Raw genomic sequence first — 16,481 nt, 5'->3', positions numbered from 1 at the left:
TCTTCTTTCAGCTCTCATTTTCAACTAAGGACCTCAATTTATCCTTCACTGAGAAAACATGAAGCAATCGTATGTAAATTCCATTTTACCTAACCTAATCTCCTCCCTGTTCCCTCTACTTAGCAAAAACCAAGCCCTCCATTAATTCATCTCCTCCATCAATCTCTGGATCGTTTTCACAAACTTGTACTCAGTCTCTCCATAATTGCCAAAAGTAAACAAATGAGAAACAAACCCAAACCCTGGCAATTGATTATATGTTTAAAAAATACAAATATATAAATATATATATACATATTTACATATTTTTACATAACCGTATTAATCACTGGGAAATCAATTTCAAATAAAGTTTTAAAAATTCTATCATAAACGTGTTACGTGGGGCACAGTGGTGCACGCCTGTAATCCCAGTAGCTCAGGGGGCTGAGACAGGAAGATTGCTAGTTCAAAGCCAGCCTCAGCAACTTAGCGAGGTACTAAGCAACGCAGTGAGACCCTGTCTCTAAATAAATAAAATACAAAATAGGGTTGGGGATGTGGCTCATGGTTGAGGGGCGCTGAGTTCAACTCCCGATACAAAAAAAAAAAAAAAAAAAACTTGAAAAATCTCTAAAATATTAATATTCCAGAAAGGTAAATTTGATTATCACTTGTAATGCATAACAGTGCCTAATAAGAGAGTAGATGCTAAGGTTTTAAAAAATGATTCTTTTTAAATAAAATTTTTTTACATACATCCTCCTCATTTCAAGGTTTGCTATTAAAAAGTAATTTAAACTCCAAATATTAGACATGTTTTTGCCTTAGTTTTCTCCTTTTACATACTTTGATTGGCTTAATTTTATACCTTTAACTTATAAATTGCAGGACTTCCTGGGAAAAGTTTAGCTGCTCTTTCAACCCAGTATTTTGCTCTTCCATCAGTAACATCATTTTTACAAAGTAATTCTGCAATCTTCAACACAAGATCTTTTTGTGTTGGGTTTAATTCCACTGAACGCTAATATCAGAAAAGAAATAATACATTAGTAAATAATGAATTATATGTATGTCATAAAAACATTAAAAAAGTTATCATTACATTCATTTAAATTTTTATTCCTAGATGACAACATGTTATTTCAAAGTCAATAAAATTAAAAGTGGCCTGGATATTTATGGAAATTAATCAAACAAAAAGTATGCTTTTATCAAGCAAATTTAAAAAACACATCACCAAAACATCATCTCTGACCATGCCAAAATTAAAATTTATAGATGTTAAATTAGTGTACTTTTAGCCAAAATAATTTTAAAGCTATTCCAAGACAGTAGGTACTATTGCATCAATTCTTATTTTCATGACATCCATAAAATATCTATGAATTATTCATAATATAAATTACTCTAGGCATCATGAAGTTTGGCTACACGAAGGCTATATTTTCATACTATAATTACCTTATAACATTCAACAGCTTTGTCTGTGTTTTCTTCAGCTTCATAGAGAAGACCCAAAAATCTGTGAGCTTTGGGATCCCTCTCTTGCACATTAATATATGTAGATATGTATCTGTTTTAAGATAGTAACACAAAAATACAAAAGTAAATAATCTCTAGATTTTTAAACTTAACATCTGTACTTAAGTGACAACTGAAGAATAAGTACAAAAACAATAATTAAACTATTTTATTGTTAGTCAATTACTGACTCCGATTATTTACTCAAAGTGGAACATGCAGATAACTCAGAAGTATTCACATAAATAAATACTGAAAACAAACATATAGAGTTGACAAAATATTCATGTTACCATTAAATACTACATATGCCAAATGTTTTTTCTAGTGACTCCTACACATAAAAAATGAACAAATTGGGGGCTAGGGTTGTAGCTCAGTGGTAGAGTGCTTGCTTCCCACACATGAGGCCCTGGGTTCAATCCTTAGCACTCATTAAAAAATAAATGAATAAAAATAAAGATATTGTGTCCATCCACAACTAAAAAAGTATTTAAAAAAAAAGAACAAATTGGGGCTGGGGTTGTGGCTCAATGGTAGAGTGTGTGCCTTGCACGTGTAAGGCACTGGGTTCAATCCTCAACACCACATAAAAATAAATAAAGGTACTGTGTTCATCTACAACTAAAAAAATATTTATAAAAAAGAAAAAAATAAAATGAACAAATTGCTTTTTCTTCTTATCACATTTTGGTAACACACTGAAGAGTTCTACATATTAATAAGTCAATATAATGATAATTTTTAAAGTTATCATGATAATATTTAACCACTACCAAACAACTAAGAAAATATATGTATCCTATAAACTAATAAAAAAACTAAGAGAATTTATGTACCCTATAAACATGAAAATAATTTCTACTATACTCAGCTAAAACTGAACAGAAGAAAATTATCAACTATATTACCAAAGAGAAATAATTTCCATTCTTAAATCAAGTTTAAAAGTAAGTATCTTCCAGGTTTCGGTAACAGTGTTATCATGAAAATTAAACCAACATGAAAACTAGGAGTCTCATATTAATAAGGAACAAGGGTTAATAGTCCCAATGCTGATACTACCATCTTCCTTTCTTATCAGCATTCTCTTCCCATCAATGCTTAACTAGCCTGCCTCCCAACTTCCTGATTCCAGTTGCTCCACATTAGGAAATCAGAATCACAAAGTTTCTTTCACTATGGGTGGAAGAGAGTCTCAGAACACCACCTGAGTCAATTAAAGATCTTTTACACAATCTCCTTTCCTGCTCTGTAATCAGAGTTTAATTTTGTATTCATTGCTGTTTTCCAACCAATTAAATACCAGCTATTTAACCAGGAAAAAAATAAAGACATTGACATGGTCCTCTTTTATTCTAACTCAAGACAAATTTTTAGAAAAGTATTTTAAGCCCAATGAATTCTTATCCTAGATATAAACACACAGCAGCCTGCAGGAGGTATTCTAGGATCAAATGAGTGATGAATCTTATTGTGGGAAACACCTAGATAAAAATATTGTGTTTACTAGTAGTTCTTCCTATTTCAAACCACATGAAGCATTAAGGCACTGATATTTGAAAACTAAAGTATGTTCTACAGTTTGTTACTTACTTTTTAGCAAGATCATATTCTTTAGCTTCGTAGTACAGCTTCGCAAAATAGAATCCTTTCATTGACTTCTAAAAAAAATTGAGTTGTTTTACTTTTCATATTTTTAATTTATTTTTTATTAGTTCTAATTACATGACATGACAACAGAAAGCTTTTCAATTCATTGTACACAAATGGAGCACAACTTTTCAATTCTCTGGTTGTACACAATGTAGAGTCATGCCACATGTGGAGTCATACATGTACCTAGGGTAATGATGTTCATCTCATTCCACCATCTTTCCTTCCTCTCTCCTCCCTCCCCATCCCTCCCTCCCCTTGACCTAATCAAAGTACCTCCATTCTCCCCACAGCACCCCCCACATTATGGATCAACATCCACTTATCAGAGAGAACATTCAGCCTTTTGGTTTTGGGGGATTGGCTTCCTCGCTTAGCATGATACTTTCCAACTCCATCCATTTTCCTGGAAATGCCATATTTTCTTTTAATGCTGAGTAATATTCCATTATGTATATAACCACAGTTTCTTTATCCATTCATCTATTGAAGGGCTTCTAGGTTGGTTCCAGTTTAGCTATTGTGAATTGTGCTTACTTTTCATATTTTTAAATATTACACAATTTTTTCATAAGGCCAAATTTGCTCTCACAAGATTAACATTATTTTTCTTCACATAAAAAGTTTAAAAAATTTCTTGATTTAAGAAATGGAAATTAATTTCCATTACTTAGCAAACAAGCTCTTGCCTAACATGCCTGAAGTCCTAGCTTCAAACCCCAGTACCACACCAGAAAAAGAAAAAGGAAAAAAAAAAAGGATCATATCAGCCTTAGAAACCTTAGGAAAATGAGTACCTAGGCACCCTTCAGAAACTAACCTTGCTAGGGAAGGAGATGTATACCAGAAACCACTTTTTCTACCATGTGTAATGCTCTAGGGAGAATAAGCAAATATTTCAGGTTCACTAAAGCACTAGAAAGTCTCTGGTCCATAGACTATTCTCTTAAGTATTTTATACTCAAGGAATCAAAAAGGCAGAAATAAAAATTGAATTTCTCGGGGAATAAACCAGGTCCACACCCTGGCTCTTTATTACCATAAACTCCAAAGTCTGGAATGCAGGTACACACACAATTATTTATGTTCTAGCCATATGTGATAAAGAGTACTCAACTGTCACACATCTTACTGTTTAAGACTATAAAGGCCAAGGGGAAAAAATGAAAAAAAAAAAAAAAAGTAGTCTACAGAATAACATGATTATAAGTGTATGTTTTCAGTAGATATATATGAAACTACTAACTACTTCTGAATTACAAAATTACATTTAAGAACTTTTTTGTAGTTTTCTACAATAAACTCCTATTACTCAAAATAGGTGTTGACACAGTATGATTTCTGCCCAGTGCTCCCAATGTCAAATAAAAAAATGATGAAGGCAATTAAATGGTAGGATAACTGATTCTTTTTCATCTAATTAGAGAAGCAAAATATTTCCTTTGTAAATTCCTACCTAATCTTTAAAGTCAATAAATACCTTTTCTAGAGGGTGTCATTAAAATTAATCAGTAATGAGGTTAAAATTCCAAAATGAATAAATTCACTGAACTGAGATACTACATGTAAGTACAAACCCGAAACTTGCTAACTTTGGCATCTACTTGAATTCTTACCATTTGACCTGGTCTTTTCTAGGAAAAACTGCATTTTTTTTAGGAAAACAAAAATAGAAATATAGTCTAAGTTTCTTAAAATTTAGAACTTGTTCACAGGGCCTGCAATTCACTAGGCACTGATACAAGCACCAAGGAATTAGCAGAAAACAATAAGCCTCTGTCTTCATGATGCTTATATTTTAGGTGACAAATGAATATATGGAAGAGAGGAGTGCTACATTATTTTATCAATTTACAATGTTTTACATTTTAAGAATCCAAAATCAGGGACTAGGGATATAGCTCAGTTGGTAGACTGCTTGTCTCACACCCACAAGGCCCTGATTCAGTCCCCAGCACCACACACCCACACACCCACACACACACACACACACACACACACACGAGAAAAAGAATCCAAAATCAGTATTCATTTCACAAATCACAGATGTTCTAACATTATGCCCATTTAGTTGGCAATGTTTGTTCTTAGTTGATAATAACGATGAAGCATAAACAATGGCATTTAAAATACTAAAAGAGACCTTAAGATTTTCAGGAACTGTCTCATTGAACTGACATTAGATCAGAAACTTGAATAAAGCACAGAAATAGTTGTGCCAGGCTAAGTAAGCAGCAGTTGAACAATTTAATTAACCCCCATTATTTACTATATGATCTGTTTCTATCTTTCCTTCTTAAAAAATATGTAGTATAACACTCTTAAGTTACACCATCTTTGGGAAATATTTTTCTCTTGACTTCCAAGAAACCATGCTATCCTTCTGTTAGTGGTTGTTCCTCTCCAACTCCTTCAGTCTTACTCTCCCTACACTGACTGCCCCAAGGAGTTGGTCCTAAGTAAGTCCTCTTCCTCTTAGGAAATCTTATCTGTGACATATGGTAGATCTGATCTATGACTACTGCCTGTATGTTGACTCAATGTACTTTGGGTTCTAAACTCATATGCAAAATACAAAGACCATATCTATGGCTGTATCTCTACACACACACACACACACACATACATATATCAATCCACCCACTTTTCTACATTTCCACTGCTACTACCAAACTACTACTTTTTAAGGCTAATCTTCCTGTTCCCCTCCACATGTTTTTCCTCCCATCAAATTCAGTCTCCAGAGGTGGTATCATTTTAAAACACAAGACTGACTACACTATTCCTTACTTTCCATTACATTTTGAAAATACCCAAAATTTCTTTCTTTTCCTCCCCTTCCCCACCCCCAGCACAAAAGGCACACACACAACATGGTACCTGCCTACCTCTTCAACTACACTTCTCTATCCGTTGCATATTATAGTTCAGCCAGTGACTAAAACCAAGATGTCATCTCTCCAACTAGTATAGCACCAGGAGTCTTTATTTAAAACAAACACCAACAGTAGGTACTGACATAATGTGAATTTTCAATACTCTCAATGTCCTGGTGAAGAAATTCAACTTAAGTAAGCAAATAGCAAAGTATTATCCTCTAAAGGTAACTAAATGTCTCATCAAATGTCCTAATGAAACAAGAGCTCAGGGAATGGGCTTCAGAGAAAATGGCTGGGGGAAAAAGAAAAAAAAAAAATCATTTTGGGTGTGATTGTAATTTGGCACAAGGAAGAATTATGACAGGTTTAGAGTGAGTACAAAGCCCCAAGGTCACCTGCACATACCTTACCTTTCTCCCTGCACAGGGGGAGATAAGGTTGGGTCCAGTGTGCCTGCCCAAAGGGCAACACAGGTGTCTAAGTCAAGCTCAGGAAAGAGAGAAAACTCTGGGGTAACAGAAGGTTTAAGAGTCACTTTATCTTGATTTTTCAGCATAAATACAGACAATGAAAAGTGGAGCCTCCCAATCATTTTGACCTTTTTGGATTAAAGTAAGAGGTGTCGAAACAGTTACAACCAATTCTGGGCAGCCAAATATTTTCACTTTTTGGTCCTTCCTAATTTACCTATCTTGGACTGTCTGCTCACTACAGCTGAGTCTAACTTCATGAAACAGGTTAGTTTTATCAGCTGCTGATGGGTGGATTCTTTCCATCTAATCCTTCACAGTTCAAGAGGAACTATAGGTGAGACATCTGGTGTATGAACTACTGAATCAAAATTAACATCAGTGGGTTCTGGCTGAATGCTTCTAAGAATTCCACCTCCATAGAACAACACAGCACATGGTGGAGCATTCAGTTGAATTTTGATAGTTGCCTTCCTATTCCCTTCTCTCACTAGCATAGGTCCCCTTCATTGTTATTTACCACATTTTCCTGAACTATTTCCTTCATAGAGTTGAATCAAGTTAATCATTTTATAATCTTTATGAGTGTGTTTGTCTGTCTCTGAAAACTGTAGGGTCCACTAGGATATGAACCCTGTGGCTTGGTCACCACAATGGAACCTAGAACATTACCTGGCAAATGGTAGATACTCAATATTTATTGGAATATACATAAAATTTATATAATCATGATTATTTCCTTCTGATAAATTCCTGGAAATTAGATAAATAATTCAAAGAATAAAAATTTGAAGTTTTTCCTATACTGTCAATTCTCCATAAAATTTAGATCAATTTACTCTCCCTTCTTAATATCGGATACCTAAGGAAGAACATATATTCTTCAGAACTCTTTTTTTTTTTTTAATTTTTTTAATATTTATTTTTTAGTTTTCGGCGGACACGACATCTTTGTTTGTATGTGGTGCTGAGGATCGAACCTGGGCCGCACGCATGCCAGGCGAGTGTGCTACCGCTTGAGCCACATCCCCAGCCCCAGAACTCTTTTTGTTTAACATTTCTTTAATCTTTGCTAATTTTAGTGGGGAAAAGAAGTGCAACTGAGGCAACATGGCATTTCACTGATTACTAAGACATTTTTTATATGCAGAATAGATATTTAAAGTATAAATTCTCTATTAATGTACTTTATTCATTCTTGATTTTTTTTGTGGGGGGAGTACTAGGGATTGAACTCAGAGGCCCTCGACTACTGAGCCACACCCCCAGCCCTATTTTTTTATTTAGAGACAAGGTCTCACTGTGATGCTTAGAGTCACGCTTTTGCCAGGCCTGGCTTTGAACTAGAGATCCTCCTGCCTCAGCCTCCTGAGCCCCCGGGATTACAGGCATGCACCACCGAGCCTACCTCATTCTCAATTTTAAGAAGGCATGGAGAAGATTATGTCACTGATTTTTTGGGGGACAGGGCAGGGGTGCTTAATCACTGAGCCCCCATCCCCAGCCCTTTTTTTAAAAAAAAATTTTTATTTATTGACAGGGTCTCATTGAGTTGCTCATGGCCTAACGAAGTTGCTAAAGCTGTCTTTGAACTTGTGATCCTCCTGCCTCAGCTTCCCAAGCTGCTGGAATGACAAGCATGCGTCACCATGCCCAGCTACGACACTAATTTTTAAGAGTTCCTAAACATACTAAAGTTTATGGCTTTTTTGCATTTTTCCCAGTTGTCATTTGTGTATGTTTAATGTGTTCGTGAAATAGGACATTGAAGAATATTTGCTGTTTAATCTCACCACTTATGTAGTAAGAAAGATCTTTCTCAATTGAGATCCATGAGACATTTATCCCTATTGCCCTTTAGTTTCTCTAAAATCACTATTTATTTATTTTTTTTTTTTAAGAGAGTGAGAATTTTTTAATATTTATTTTTTAATTATCGGCGGACACAACATCTTTGTATGTGGTGCTGAGGATCGAACCCGGGCCGCACGCATGCCAGGCAAGCGTGCTACCGCTTGAGCCACATCCCCAGCCCCTGGGTATTTTATCCTTAATTTTAAAAAAGCCCACATTATAAAATTTATCGTCTTGACTGTTTTTAAGTATGTACTTCAATAGTGTCAAAAACATTCATATTATTGCAAAACAGCTCTCCAGAACTTTTTCATCTTGCAGAAATGAAACTTTATACCCTTTAAACAACTCCCTATTTGCCTCCAGTCCCTGGTAACCACCATTTTACTTTCCATGTCTATAAATTTGACCATTCTAAATGTGTCTTATAGTTGGAACCCTATATTATTTGTCCCTTTGTGACTAATTTATTTCACTTAGCATAACGTCCTCAAAATTCATCCATGTTGTAACATGTGACAGGATTCCCTTCTTTTTTAAAGATGCATATTCCATTATTATGTACATCACATTTATTTGTCCACTCAAATATACATTTGTAATGGATGAACTGAGGCCCTAGGTTTGATTCCTAGGTTAAGTGTTTTTTTTAATCTCTACTTTTATGTCAAAATAGTGACATTCAGAAACTTCAGTAAAACTGAAGAACTATGAACCAAGTTTATTCATTATTCTTAACAAAAACTAAAGAAAATTTGTCAAGAACAGAACTGCAAGTAATCACAAATACTTTTAGGGAAAAAAAAGGGAATATATAAGAACTGGGTATACAGTCTCCCCTCCTCCCAGTGAATACATAAATTTAAAAAATAAAGAAGGAAGTATGATAAAAAATAACACCACAGTCAAAATGGCATCAGAGCTTATTTCTCATTCTTGTAAATGTGAAGAGATTCTTATAAGGTATAATGTTAACACATAATAGAAAAATAATTCCATAACCTACTTTACTTTCAACTATCTTATTAAAGAGGACTACAGCATCTAAACAACTGTTATTAAAAAACTAATATATAGCTGGGCATGGTGGCACATGCCCCTAATCCCAGCAACTTGAATAAGAGGATCACAAGTTCAAAGCCAGCCTCTTCAACTTAGCGAGGCCCTGTCTCAAAATTAAAAATGACTACTGTCATGTGTAATAACTAAAAAGAACCAATAAAATAAAATCATAAATTAAAAAATTTAAAAGGGCTAGGAATGTGGCTTAGGGTTAAGCACACCTGGTACGCCTCCCCCAAAAAATGATCTATAGAAGATTATCATCTCCATTCTGCACAACTTACTTCCCCCTCTCTTACAGCACCCCCTCCAAATGGTTGCAACAAATGATTTTGTACTCAGTTTCAAAGGCTCACCTTTCTGTTAATATAATAAAAACATCAGAGAGGTAAGAGAGAAAAAATGATAAAAGAAATAATGTAACAAATGTTCCAGAACTGGAGAAAATAAGGACAATCTGTAAATTCTCAAGAACAAGAATTCCACCAAACTAGAACTATTACAAAATGGAACAATGCTCTCAACTAAGAAAAAAATTATTCTGAACCAAGGTTTTGATAACCAAATTATTAAATCAAATTGGGTTTTTCAGATATACAATGTAAAAAAAATGTGACTATGTTGTACCAAAACAAAGAAAGTATTTTCAATTGGACCTGGAATACAAGATACAGAAGGTCTAACACAAAAAAGAAGTGAAGGGAATTCCCAAGGTGATAGCAATGGAAAGTCCCAGGAGCACAGCTCTGTAGGAAGCAGAAAGGCAAATCAGACGAGGAGGAACAATTAAGACTAGAGGTCTCTTTAAACTAGAAAAAAAAAAAAAAAAAAAAACAGTCGGGTGGCACAGGCCTGCAATCCCAGCAACTTGGGAGGCTAAAGCAGGTGGATTCAAATTCCAGGCCAGCCTCAGCAATTTGACAGGCCCTAAGCAACTCAGTGAGACCCTGTCTCAAAATCAAAAATAAAAAGTAGCTCAGTGGTGGGGCTCGGATTGTGGCTCAGAGGTAGAGCGCTCGCCTAACATGAGTGAGGAACTGGGTTGGATCCTCAGCACCACATAAATATAAAATAAAGATATTGTGTCCACCTATAACTAAAAAAATAAATATATATATAAAAAAAAAGTAGCTCAGTGGTAAAGTGCCTCTGGGTTCAATTCCCAGTACTCAAACAAATGAAAAAAAGGTTAGTACAGTGGCTGTAATCCCAGCTACCCAGAAGGCTGAAACAGGAGGGACAGATTATGCCCAAGAGTTCAAGGCCAGCCAGCCCAGGCAACATGGAGAAAAATCCCTCAAAGAAAAAGATTTTTTAAAAAAACATGAGGGGCTGGGGTTGTGGCTCAGCGGTAGAGAGCTCACCTCTCACGTGTGAGGCCCTGGGTTCGATCCTCAGCACCACATAAAGACAAATAAATAAAATAAAGGTAATGTGTTCAACTACAAAAAATAAATAAATGTTTTGGGTTTTTTTTAATCTTTTTAAAATGAAATTGTGGGATAGGTGACCTGTTTGATCACACTTAAAAGAGTTTAAATTGCTGAGTTGGAATAAAGAATCTATACGATACATCATACACAAATGAAAAAAAATTAACTCCAGGAAAAATAAAACTATATAACAAAAGTAACTCAAATACAAAAATATTCAACGTATCATCACATAAATGCTAAATATTCATTTAGACAAAAGCTGCAATAACAATACAGGCAAAATGAGGGTTGATCAAATGCCTATACTGGAGATGCACAACAGAATGCCAGTAAATAAGGGAGAGAGGATCAAGACATAAAAGTACACATGTATGTTACTCAAAAGTATGAAGTACAGCCGGGTGAGGTGGTACATGCCTGTAATCCCAGTGGTGAGACTCAGACAGGAGGATCACAAGTTCAAAACCAGCCTGAGCAAAAGCAAGGCGCTAAGCAACTCAGTGAGACCCTATCTCTAAACAAAATACAAAATAGGGCTGGGGATGTGACTCAGTGGTCAAGTGCCCCTGAGTTCAATCCCCGGTACTCTGGTACCCCGCTGCCTGCCCCCACAAAGTAAGTACAAATGTAAATGGTAGAAAAATAACTAAGAACTGTCCAGTAGCTTCTGAATCAGTAGAATGGGAAGCCAACTACACTGAATCTAACAAAACTAAACAGAAGCAATTTGGAAACAGAAAAACTATAGAAAGAATGACATTTTCAACAAGGACAAAGCAAAAGAGGAGAGAAGAAAAATGACAAAATGAGCCCAGCACGGTGGCACATACCTTGGAATCCAGCAAAGCTGAAGGTCCACAAAACTGAGGGAAGCCTCTGCAACTTGGCAAGACCCAGAATCATAATAAAATGTAAAAAGGGTTGGGGACACAGCTCAGTAGTAAAGTGTCACTGAGTTCAATGGGAGGGAAGGAAGAAGAAAAGGAAAGAGGAAGGGAGGGAAGAAAGGAAGGAAAGTAAATTAGCAGGATGAACAAATTAAAGTACAAAGACTGGGAAGATATGAGATTACAGACACATCAACACACTCCAGAACTTGGACATCCTAGAAAGCATGGCCAGTTCAAAGATGGCCAGACTCTGCCAAATTGGAAGAAAAGAAGATATTAATCTCTTTCTAGTCTTCACAGCCATTGCCCTGGCCACAATCGCCCTTCCAAGCTATCTGAAGCACCCTAATTTGTCATTTCACTCAGAACTAACTTTAGAGAAGAGCTTCACATGTTTCAAAGTTACTTAGCTAATCCACATTCCATTGCAACCCTCAGATTCTAAGATAAACGATTTCACCTTGTTTGAGGAAACACACATGACCAAAATAATACTCTTAAGTGTAAAAAAGGGGTGGTCATAATAATCAATTCTAAATATTTTGCCCCCACCCCACTTTATTTGATGGAAAAGCTACGAAGTTCAAAAACCATTCTAACTTCTGTTTAGTCCAGTGATTCTTAATCCATTAAGAATCCCAAGGTAGCTCTAAAATTGCTTCAATTTCAGGAGTTACAGAAACCCTCCCAATAAAGTTTAGTTTAATATAAACAAAGTTTAATCCTGCTGAGCCACCTATCTGGTATCTTAATCTCTGCAATTCTCAATGGCTTGTTGGTTGTGAAAAACAAGCTCACAGTAATTACGGTAAAAAAAAAAAAAAAAAAAAAAACCACACACAATTATGTTACTGTTATAATCATGATCATCCATAAGTTTCTTTAAAAATATATTATTTATAGATATACTCTCATAGGTTCTTGCCCAAAACAGACCTTCAGTTAATGTCCCTTGAACAGTAATAAAAATAACTGAAGCTAACGTTTATTTAGTACTATACTCAAGCACTGCCCTAAATGTTTAACATAGATCATCCGAATTCAATCAATATCACCAGTCAATTTTATTGTTGAAAAGTTTATCTAACATGTCTCAAATTCCAATATAAATGGTAAAGGTGTGACAATTCAACCACAAACTGACTCAAGATCCTGCGCACATCCACCTTTGATGGCTTTTTCTTCACTCTCCACATCCAATTACTAGTTAAACCCAAAATACGTCTAACACATTACTGACCTTAAAAAAGGAAAAATGCCATAAGAGCAAGTTTATGAAGCTTTAAAAAACCATAGAACAGTGATCTGTAAGAAATTCAAAGTTCCAGAGATTTCCCTTTAAAGTTAAGGGGGGCGGGGGGGTAAAGCCGTTCCCAAAGAGGTACCGGGGGGAGTGGAGTGGAAAAAGTCGTTTACAAAAGCACAGCAATATACGCCTCGAAATAAGGGGCCTTCCTGGGTTGTTTGCGCTGCGGGACTGCAAATACGACTGTTCCTGCTCTGGTCCGCAAGATGCCCGCGATGTCACCCACTCTAGCGATGAAAGCCCACCGTGGAGCTGCGTCAGTTCTTACAGGGTCTCACCCTCCAAGCCCAGGAGACGCGGCCTCCGCCGCAGGGTGTTCTGGAGACTGAAAGAACCCGGCTGGATGTGGCATTTGGAGCGCCAACTGGGGGCCGGCAGACGCCCAAACACTGGGGATGAGGCCGCGAGGGCCCAGCACGCTAAAGGCCAAGGAAGAACTGGCCAAGGCGGGCCCGCGAGTGAGGACGGTGGGGAGAAGGGCCGGGAGGAAGAGGAAATACCGGCGCCAATAGCCTCCAGCCCTCTACGGTACTCCTCACGCCTCCACCTTGAGCTCGAGAGCGCCACGCCGCCCACAGGAGCGCGCCAGCCGGCCGGCGCCTCCACGTTCGAAAAGCGCCAGGCAGCGGCGGCCGCCGGGAGCCATGACGCCGGGGCCGCGGCAGGGACCAGAAAAGGCCGCCGGTCTTTCCCGGACCCACTCACCTCTCGCGGCGACGGGGCGGAACCCTGCACGGAGGCGATATACCGCTCCACGTCGGCCTTGCTGCGCCTCATCGCGCCGCCGACCGGTTCCCGGAGCGCGGGAAGGCCGACCCTAGGCCCCGCGGCAGTCGCTGTCTCTAGGAGCTAAGCGCCTGAAAACCCGTGACGCAGCGTCGTGGCCGGCGGAGGGGCCGGCGTGCGTGCGTGCGTATTGCGCCAGTACTGTGCGCCACGCCGTCGACGGCGGAGTTCCGGGTGCGCATAGCCGGCCGCTGACCCCGCCTTCCACTCCGCGCGCAATTCTTCCAATGGTGGGAGGGTTATGGGTTGCTGGAGTGCGCCCGGTGAGGCGGGGAAGAAAGGTACAGCGCCAGGAGATACCTTTCTTCCTTCTGAATGCTTTAAAATTTTGGTTATTTGTTCTTGATGCCATGCGATACTGTATAAATAAAAAACAGGCCGTTTTGGTCGAGCGTGAAAGTTGAAACCACCTTTCTAGAAGCGATTGGTTAAATACGGTGTGTCGAACGTGTGAGCATGAAGCACGCATTTCAGTTCGTACTTCTGAAAAGAATAGAGGACGTGAGAAACTCAAAAGTGAATAATTAAAAGGTAGGGCACACACGCTGTGTATTGGGACGATTACATTTTAAGAGGTGTATATGGGTGTGTGTGGCTAGCCCTCCTTCTTTTATATTTTAATAGCAGAACAATATTATCAGTATTAGTTTTGAGATTTTTGAGTCACTTGTATTTTCCGAATCTTCGGGAATACTTACTTTAGGAATTTGAATTCTAAAATCTTAGCTTAAGACAAGATCTATAAAATGTTTCCAATGGTGAGAACATGTTAGACTTAAAAGCACGTTTGTGGGACAGGGGCTGTCGCTCAGTGCTAGAGCCTTTGGCTAGCACAGGTGTGTTATTGGGTTTGACCCTAAATAAATAAGTAAATAAATAAAGGTATTGTGTCCATCTGTTGAGAGCCACAGCCGGAGGGGCCCCAGCAAACTTCCAGCTGCCGGCTGATGATTGGCTCACAGGGGCCCCAGCAACATCTAGCTGATTGGCTCCTCTGCGGTGATGCTCATTGGGCTGTTTCCCTGCCCTTTCAGACCATGGAGCTGCTCATTGGGGAACTTTTTTGGCTCCGCCCAGGTGACCCAGCCAATCGGCCTCAAGAGCAGGAGGATTGTGGGAGGTGGAGAGAAGCTTGTGGGGAGAGAGAGGCTTGTGGAAAGCCGGTGGTGGCAGTTGAGGCTCTGAGGGTTTTTCCTGAGAGGCTGTTTTGTTTGGTGTGTGTGGTTCTAAAAATAAAGTTAGTTTCTTTTGACAAGTGGCTCCTGATTGTGCCCAGCCAGACTGCGGCATCCATCTACAACTAAAAACAACCAAAAAAAAAAAACACAATTTAAAAGAAAGAAGTATAATTCTGTGGGAAAACATCAAACATGTTGATATTTTAAATAGAAATTTAGGATGTTCTCGTTATGAACAATTTTTGCCTATTTGGGTCTTTCCATATTATCCAAATCTTCTATAATGAATAAGCATTGCCTTTCTAAATAATGAAAAATGGCATTTTGTCTCATGTAAAAGGAAAAGATGATTCCAAGATTAACAGTGTAACTGAAATAACAATAAAAACATTAACAGAAATAACATTTAAAAAGGCTAGTTTGGTATGGAGTTGATTTACTTCACTTGAGGTGGCATGCATATATCTAAGTGGACATGACTTAGTAGGTAGAAGAAATGGCAGGACAAATAGTTGTGGTGGACATGGAAGTCACAAGCCTCAAGTGATAGTGAAACCATGCCTTAGAAAAGGTGTTAATAACAATAGCCAGTGCTAAAAAATAAGCACTTGGTTGTATTCCATGCTCTTTTCTTAGCACTTCACATTTAACTCATTCCCAATTACTGTGAAAGTGTACTTTTATTTCTTAGTATCCTCAGTTATAGATAAGGAAACCAAAAGAATGAGCAGTAAAGCAACTTTAACCATATTCCTAATTTAAAATGGTACCATCAATCTGTTGAATATACTGAAAAGGAGTGGGCCAAGAGAACCTCAAGGAACTCTTTTTGGACTTGCGGTATTGCTCAGGGGTAGAGTGATTGTATAGCATGCACAAGGCCCCGGGTTCCAAACCCAGCTCCAAAAAAAGACTTTTTTTTTTAAACAAAACCATTCATATTTCTGCATTAATTGGGGGATTTTCACATTTATTTAACACAAGTTTTGTTTGTCAAGTGACATGACATCTCCACTAAGGCACTGAAAGTTTCATTTTCATCATCATTTAGTTGTTGCAGGAATCAGACAAGAACCAGCACTTGGAGAGAACCAGAGATCACACTACAAATTCTGAGCCCCCATCTTTAGTTCTCACAAGTCTATTTAGAGGCTATCCACTGCCATAAAATTTCTAGTATGCACAATATATGGTCATGCACAGGGTTTCTAGCAGGAAGCATGTTTACAGAAGCAGAGTGCAGTAGGAACTGGCTTCTCTCACAAGGCCTTAGATAAATCTCTATCCTCAACAGGGGCATTTACACTTCAAAGGGAAGTAGTTGGATTCCTAAGGGTAGTTATTCACAATCCAAGAGGCAGAGGTCTATTGTGTTAATTAGGTTTCCTGAAGAAGAGCTGACCAGAAAGGGGAGGGAAACTCTCCCTTTCCTAGGCACTAATTCTCAAAACAGTGTTCTTA

The 16,481-nt window shown here is 37.9% G+C and overlaps 1 protein-coding gene across 3 annotated transcripts in view; it reads right to left on the bottom strand.

Annotated features, from left to right (window-relative positions):
* LOC124076383 (E3 SUMO-protein ligase RanBP2) overlaps positions 1-13,928 on the bottom strand; it is a 60,366-nt gene extending 46,438 nt beyond the window's left edge. For 2 of the 3 annotated variants that reach the window (XM_046420277.2, XM_046420279.2), the window contains exons 1-4: positions 13,762-13,928; positions 3,100-3,167; positions 1,444-1,555; positions 851-1,003 (exon numbers count right to left, since the gene is read on the bottom strand). In XM_046420277.2, coding sequence (XP_046276233.1) covers positions 851-1,003; positions 1,444-1,555; positions 3,100-3,167; positions 13,762-13,833 — 405 coding nt within the window. In that variant the 5' untranslated portion in view covers positions 13,834-13,928. The remainder of the gene's footprint in view (positions 1-850; positions 1,004-1,443; positions 1,556-3,099; positions 3,168-13,761) is intronic. The other variant, XM_046420278.2, reaches the window with a different exon arrangement.
* Between the last annotated feature and the right edge of the window lie 2,553 nt (positions 13,929-16,481).

This window comes from Marmota monax, unplaced genomic scaffold (assembly GCF_021218885.2).
Source record: "Marmota monax isolate L192 unplaced genomic scaffold, Marmota_monax_Labrador192_F-V1.1 WCK01_AAM20220418_F8-fsc00204, whole genome shotgun sequence".
Classification (NCBI taxonomy): Eukaryota; Metazoa; Chordata; class Mammalia; order Rodentia; family Sciuridae; genus Marmota; species Marmota monax.
The sequence above is the reverse complement of the archived record's forward strand: the minus strand, read 5'-3'. Positions and strand labels throughout refer to the sequence as shown.